Source organism: Triticum aestivum, chromosome 4D, assembly GCF_018294505.1.
Source record: "Triticum aestivum cultivar Chinese Spring chromosome 4D, IWGSC CS RefSeq v2.1, whole genome shotgun sequence".
NCBI lineage: Eukaryota > Viridiplantae > Streptophyta > Magnoliopsida > Poales > Poaceae > Triticum > Triticum aestivum.
Window position 1 is genome coordinate 16,221,427 of NC_057805.1, and position 7,723 is coordinate 16,229,149.

Genomic DNA, 7,723 nt, shown 5'->3' on the forward strand with positions numbered 1-7,723 from the left:
TTTGCGTTCTTTACTGCTTCTCATGAAGCCATTTGCTGACTGGAGTTAGGATTCAGACATCCTCAATGAAGCTCAGCTGCAACGTTGTACGATGGAGGCACAACCCAATGTTGTACGCTGGGGCCACGAAGACTAATGATCAGTCTGGGTTGCTGAACTGTGCTGTGCTGTGTTTGTTTTGTTATATCTGATCAAAATGGATGAATACCCTACCGGGAGCCAGATGCAGATTCGAGATTGAAAATCTCTCCACGGGGTTCTCGCATATGTCGAAGATGCTCGGATGCCCTCTTGCAAAGGGGGGAAATGAGCTTTGGGCTTTGGGGTATCAAATACGTCGAATGGTTTCAATTTCTTCTTTTCTATGCTGAAATATGTGGGAAATAAAAATACGAAGCTATCTCTGCAGAGTTGGGGCTTCAACCAACTACAAGTACTGCAATTTGTATCAACCAACGCTACATATGTTAAAAAGAATAGCGCATCCGACAATCTAACTTCAGGACGAACCAATTGGTTCATCATTCCGTAACAAACACATTAGCGCCCAGTTTGAAAACCGCGCCAAATCTCATCAGGAATGTGTAGATAGAATCACAGCCACTCATCAAACGGCACTAGAGACAAATAGACAATAGCTTGTCGAACTGCCGTAGAAGCCGTGCAGATCGATGGGAACACAGCTACGCAAGAGTGGTGGTTAGAAATTAGCATCAGTCGTTTTCAAGTTCGCCCGGCCCCGGTGTAATTGTTCTCTTGAGTGCTATGACGATGGACTTCTTGTCAACATCTTGTGATACCGTCTTTATCATATCTAATAAGAAAATAAAAGAAGTGAGCAATAGCATCCGAGCAAATAATCTGAGTATGAGACGACAAAAGTATTGGCACTCCAAGTACCTGCCTAGGCCATATCTTCTTCCCATGGGTAGTACCAAAGCACCCTTCGATAATCCACATAGATTTTTTTTCCTTCGAAACGGAGTTAAAAGACCTCCTCATCCATTAATTAAGCAGAAGAGATTTGCGCAGTTAATTAAAGAAAAACCAGGCAAAAACCATCACAATGCGCTGAGCGACACACACAAGATACCCCAAACACCCCTCTGCACAGAGAGCTTGTCGAGATAGCACATTGATGTAATCATCATCACCTCTCCTCGAATATGCATCATCACCGTCCCTTCTACCTGAGCAGGTGACACCGACTTTGTCACAGACAACCTCGCCCTAGCCCACTTCAAAGATGACATGCAGAGCCACATGAAGATCCATGCCAAAAGCCCAACCTCCCGCGACAAGGACAACACAACTTCGATTCCGAGGAAGAATAATGAAGAACTATGCAAGGTTGGCATCGTGAGACCACTGAAAAAAACCATATGTTCCCCACCATCGGAACTCGTCACTGTAGCTCCGACTTCACAACAACAAACAAAGTGAGGCAATCCCACTGATACACCAAAGAACAACCGATTACCGCAACCATTGCCGCCCTCCTACAAGGCCTCTTACTCATGTTTTCTCATATGAATCTCTTATCTCCCGCTATTGGTGTCCTATTTGCATACCAACCCAAGACATTCTTATCGGGCAAAGCATGATGGGTGAAATCCCTTTCTGGATCCTTGGTAAAACTATGCCTGGGAAAATTGATCCCCTTAGATCCGCTCTCAATAGCTTGTGATAAGGCAAGAAAGCTAGCAGATACCCGCCTCACATTAAAGCATCGATCTAGTCCTCTATAAGATATGGATTCCCCTTCATTCCATTTCATTTCAAGTAATGGGGGGGGGGGGGGGGGTATCTATTAACAAAAAAGGAGGGAACTTGCTTAGCAGGCCGTTGAGCTCTAACATTTGGTTTCTTCCAAACCTGTCCTCAGGTTGGGTTAATGATATAGTTCCAGGAAAACAACCCTCTCGAGGGAGGTTCTGTACCTCCCCCATGTCCTAATGAGGAGGATACGACCATTCCACACCCCACCTAGCAAAGACATGACTTCTTCTCTTATTTGTCCTTTATGCAAAGCAATCTATGGTCTCAACAATTCCCGATACTTTGAGTTCCAACCATGTTACCTTCCTGGGTCTCGGCGATGTCGCATGTAGGTCGTGATGTGCCTTCAGATGGCCACCCCCTGCTTATGGGGAATCCACTCCTGGGGCATCACTCTTCTACATCTGGACCGTCCTCTAGGATCTTAGCTACCTACTGATGGTATTTAGCACAAACGCTAGAAGATTAGAATGATGGTACCAGTGTGCCGCATTGAAATGAGAGTGGCTATATCACTATCAATCATGGTGGGACAGATCAACCATTTGGGCCGTCCACAAGATATGTTTTCGGATAACGCCAATAAAATTACAACAGATCTTTGCGCAATGGGTACAAAATATTCACATGCTACCTCGCCTGGCGGAACAACTCATCGTGGAACAACAAGTACCAGCTTAACATGGGGAGTGGACGAGTGGTAGTCTCTGACTCCGTCCAACTCAATCAATATCAAGAACATGTCATGAGCTAAGTCGGGCTTGTCTCGAGCTTCTGGCCTAAAAGAAAATCAGCAAGCTAAAAAACATTGGCTTTCCACTTCAAGACGCACTAGTTGGTTCATCAGTCCGTTCCACACACATCAGTGCCCAGCTTATAAACCGCGTCAAATGCGGAAATAGGAAAATCACAACCACTCATTATAAACCACTAAGAGACAATAGCTTGTCGAATTGCCATCGGAGCCGTGCAGATCGATGGGAACACAACTACGCAAGAGTGTGGTAGTTACAATTCAGCATCAGTCATATTCAAGTTCGTCCGGTGTAATTGGCCTCTTGAGTGGTATGATGGACTTGTCAACATCTTGTGATAATGCCTCTTTCATATATAAGGAAAAACAAACAGAAAAGTGAGCAGTATCATCTGAGCAAATAATCTGTGTATGAGACGACATAAGTATGACACTCCAAAGTACTCCCTTCATCCCATAATATAAGATCGTTTTTCAAGCTAACGTAATTTGGAAAATGATTTTATATTATTGGACGGAGGGAGTACTTACCAAGGCCATCTTCTTCCCCTTAGACCTTAGTAGTACCAAAACACCCTTCGATAAACCACATAGCCAGTCCATGGGAGCAATGAGCATAATAAGATAAGTTCAGTCACGATGTTTCTATATTGCATTGAAATATATATTATTTTCTTCCCCTCCACTCTGACCGGGTCCTAAATGGCCCCACTTGTAAGAAAATAGAAGTATCCACACCGATTCTTTTAATTTATAGTGGGGTCCACCTTAGAGGCTAATTGGAGTCACACACATTGCAAACTTTTTCGGCCAAGACTCGAGGCAAAAACATGGGACCCATGCAGTGTTGGCTCTATATACTAGTGATGCTCTTAAAGGCATACCTCTCTATTCGACATCACACTAGTGTTGGCTCTACACACTAGTGATGCTTTTAAAGGCATATCTCTCTACTCGACATCACAAACATGATTGTATTCATCTATTCGACACCACTTGAAGAAGGTGGACAAGGAAGAAATAGAACAAAATAATATTAAAGGATTGCATCCGTAAAAAGGCATTCTCACACTCTCTCAGTTTTTTGAAAAGAGAATATGTTATATCGTGCACATACCAATTACATTCGGTCTCTGCATCTACAAGATGTTGCAAAGACATCCAGGATGCACACAACCAAAGAAAACAATAGAAAAGAAATAAATAAAACAAAGGTCCCGCACATCGATCGATTTCTCTCAGCAGCCGCACACAAACCACACCAAATACGACACCCAAAAACATAAAAGGTCTCCAGCAACGCATCCAAGAAGGAAACAGTGCACAAGCACCATCGTCGCCCAATCCAAGATCTTAGGTTTTCACCCTAGAGAAGTCCGAGCTCTCAAGACAATTTCTTCAGAAAGGCAATTGTCAGGCACAACCAATGAAGGTCAGACCTTAGGTTTTCACCCTGAAAGTCACGGCTCGGCACCCGAGGAACACCACCAAAAATGAATTCCTCCAGTGCTGCGGCCCCCACTTGACACTGCTGCTCCTGGGAGTTACCAAACACCTGGCTGACTCCATCGCCTCGAAGGCTCCACCCGTCTAACCGATCCTCCTATCTCAGCCACCATGACCTTCTCTACAGTTGCCTACACCATAGAAATCGAGAAACCGACATGTCCCATAGTGTCAACAAACAATAGAGCTTCGCGTCACACCGTCATGGAACCTCGTTGGCTGATATGGCATGTACAACTGAATTCTATCCGATCCAGATATCTCGGGCAGGATCTCCGACAGTAGTTTCGGAACACGTCGGTGACCAAATCAAGGAGAACCGATCATGTAGGACGTTGCCATGATGCGAGAAGAGCACGAGGACAACCACCATTATTTTCACGGCCAACTTGGAGAACAATATCATACACTCTAGCAAGACTCGCCTGGTATTCCGCCAAAAAAAGACTCGCCTGGTAAAAAAAAAGACTCACCTGGTAAAAAAGAAAAAGAATTTGCACCTCCAGGCTCGAGGAACCATTACTTTTGTGCACATGAGACAAACAGCTAGCTAACCCTATGGCTAAAATTCCTCACCTTAGGGTGGGTAAATCATCAACCTATACCATAACACGTGAGAGTATTTTAAAATCCATGTGCTCAACTCGATCGTGTGGTTTGTCGAAGAGGAGCATAGACGTCTGAAGCTCTCCTACTTCTCTCGTTCTCTCGTCGCCGATTCCCACCTACGTGCTATTTAAACCCCTGTCCAGATCGTGGGGTTTCCACTCCACTCTGGGCCTCGATCGATCGCAATGGACCCCGCCCCCTGCCTCTTCCCCGCCGCAGGGCAGCGGCCGCCAGCGCCACCGTGCTTAGGCCGCGTGGTGCTGCCGTCTGCTTCCGCCGCGGAGGAGTCCTCTGCGGCCGCGGCCGCGCGCCGGCGGCTCGAGTCGCTTGGCCAGGTGGTGGGGGTGCTTGGCACGCAGTGGGGGGACGAGGGGAAAGGCAAGCTTGTCGACATCCTCGCGCGGCGCTTCGACGTCGTCGCACGCTGCCAGGTCCCTCTCACGCGTTCGTTTGTTGGTCTGGATGGTGCTCGATTTATTTCCTGGCAAAAGCTTTCCATCATCACACTAAATAAGAAGAATTTCAAAATCTCTTCTTAATGCAAGAAACTTTTAAAAATCCAACTTAAAAAATTTCAACCTTTGTAATTCGAAATTTTGAACTTTTGAAGCTTTAGATTTTTTAAGAATAGTGGAAAGTTGATGCATGAAAAGAAACTGAAAAATTCCCCTCCCCTCCACTGCACGCATCGCCACATCCCCTATGCGTGTATGGTGCGTGTGGATCATGAGAACCCGTTAGCCCCATGGTTTCCCACCCGCCCCGTACTCCCATCACAGTCGCATGTGTTGGAGAGTACTTTCATTAATTGTTCTAGTACTTGATTTTTTTTGCATGCATCCATTTAAGTAATTTTCATTTTTTCTAATAAAAAGAATGCATGGGTAGTTGAATTGTTCGGTTAAGCACTATCAACAAGTTCCATTTGTTTACAACAGTCTTGTTTCCAGCATTACTTCTTTCAGAAACTTGGTTGTATACACCATATAGTTCCCTTAACCGACTGTTCCTTTTGCACTATTGTAGTTAGTTAGTTTATTAATCTGGTTATATTGCATGGGCTTACTTTGCGCATTACAATTTGATAATACCAGTTTCACCTTCTTAACATGTGGATTGCTTTGTATTACTTCTTAGGGTGGAGCTAATGCTGGACATACCGTATATAATTCCGAGGGGAAGAAGTTTTCACTACATCTTGTTCCATCTGGGATCCTAAATGAGAACACACAATGTGTGATTGGTAATGGAACAGTAGTTCACCTTCCTGGGCTCTTTAAAGAAATTGATGAATTAGAGTCTAATGGAGTTTCCTGCGAAGGAAGAATTCTGGTATCAGATCGTGCCCATCTTTTGTTTGATTTTCATCAAGTTCTTGATGGACTTAGGGAGGCGGAGCTCGGAAATTCCTTTATAGGAACAACAAAGAGGGGAATTGGGCCATGTTATTCAAACAAATTTATCAGGAATGGACTCAGAGTTTCTGATCTCCGACACATGGACACCTTTTGTGCCAAACTTAATACCCTAATGAAAGATGCAGCTATGCGCTTCAAAGGATTTGAATACAGTAGCAAGACCCTCAAAGAGGAGGTTGATAAGTACAAAAGGTTTGCTGAACGTCTGGGACCTTACATAACTGATACCGTGCATTTCATGAATGAGTCAATCTTGCAGAAGGAGAAAATATTGGTTGAAGGTGGTCAAGCCACTATGTTAGACATTGACTTTGGTACATATCCATTTGTTACTTCCTCAAGTCCTTCATCTGGAGGAATATGTACTGGCCTTGGTATTGCTCCAGGAAGCATCCATGATCTCATTGGAGTGGTGGGCTCGGTTGCCTCTAAACTTCTTAACATTTTCTTTATCGACCATTCGTCTTTCACTCTAAAACTAACATATTTCTATGCAAAGGTAAAAGCTTATACAACCAGGGTTGGATCTGGTCCATTCCCAACAGAGTTGTTGGGCAAGACCGGTGATTTACTCCGTGCATCTGGAATGGAATTCGGGACTACGACAGGTCGGCCCAGGCGTTGTGGCTGGCTCGATATAGTTGCGCTCAAATACTGCTGCCAAATCAATGGTTTTTCATCTCTAAACCTGACGAAACTTGACGTACTGAGCGGATTGAAGGAAATTAAACTGGGCATTTCCTATTGTACCAAAGATGGCAAAACGATCGAATCGTTCCCAGCGGACCTCGATCTTTTGGAGCAAATAAAGGTAACAAGAAAAAAAATTGTCATGTTTTCGCCGAGTCATATTTCGTTTGTGTAATATAATGCGGTCTTGCTTGGGCTGATGATAAAACTCGTGGATTCTGCTGCTCTAGGTCAAGTACGAGGCCATGCCTGGGTGGGAGGAGGACATTTCCTTGATACAAGACTATAATGATCTCCCAAAAACCGCTCGTCTATATGTGGAGAGGATAGAGGAGTTGGTTAATATTCCAGTCCATTACATCGGTGTTGGACCGGGGCGTGATGCTCTGATATACAAATAGGGCATGAAACATGTTATCTATTTAAATAAGATCCTCATTTAGGATCCCAATGTGCTCTTTACTCTACTTGTTTGTAAGGTACTATCTCAGTACCTAATATAAGACGTTTTTACAGTCCATTTGAACTGCAAAAACGTCTTCTTTATATTTTGGTACGGAGGGAGAACTATTTTAAAAGGAGTGATAGTATTACTTGTGTTGGTCCATGGGACCAGTCTAGAGCCCGGGAGTAGGGATGGCTATGGGAATTTCTTTGCGTACAATGTTTCACGGCCGACCTATGCACAACACTCTTGTCCTACCTCTCATTGTTTAAGTAGCAATTTGATCCATGGTGGTTAACTAGTCTCGAACAAGCATCATACAGAAATTCGTCAGACATCTAGCAGTGGAGTAACTACTATGAGTTCAGAAGCATCTGGTGTGTTACACTACTACTTCTAATAAAGCCATTCGGTGCATGAAGTTCGTAAAACTTGATAGTATGGTAGTAGATGACAAGGTTTTTGGCATCCTTAATGAAGTACAGCCCCAACAATCCGACAAGAATAGAAGTTAACATACCC

General features: G+C 44.2%; 1 protein-coding gene across 1 annotated transcript; it reads left to right on the forward strand.

Moving 5' to 3' along the window:
* The first annotated feature begins 4,818 nt into the window (after positions 1–4,818).
* LOC123095793 (adenylosuccinate synthetase 2, chloroplastic) lies at positions 4,819–7,445 on the forward strand. The gene is made up of 4 exons (XM_044517358.1): positions 4,819–5,079; positions 5,786–6,478; positions 6,566–6,877; positions 6,987–7,445. The coding sequence occupies exons 1-4, from the start codon at positions 4,834–4,836 to the stop codon at positions 7,155–7,157; spliced, it is 1,422 nt and encodes a 473-aa protein (XP_044373293.1). The 5' UTR covers positions 4,819–4,833; the 3' UTR covers positions 7,158–7,445.
* Positions 7,446–7,723: the final 278 nt, after the last annotated feature.

Excerpts from the sequence above, each read along its gene's own strand:
- LOC123095793 (XM_044517358.1), top strand. The coding sequence starts at position 4,834 with ATGGACCCCGCCCCCTGCCTCTTCCCCGCCGCAGGGCAGCGGCCGCCA. Across the intron at positions 5,080-5,785 it reads ACGTCGTCGCACGCTGCCAG|GGTGGAGCTAATGCTGGACA; the intron begins GTCCCTCTCACG and ends ATTACTTCTTAG. Across the intron at positions 6,878-6,986 it reads ATCTTTTGGAGCAAATAAAG|GTCAAGTACGAGGCCATGCC; the intron begins GTAACAAGAAAA and ends CTGCTGCTCTAG.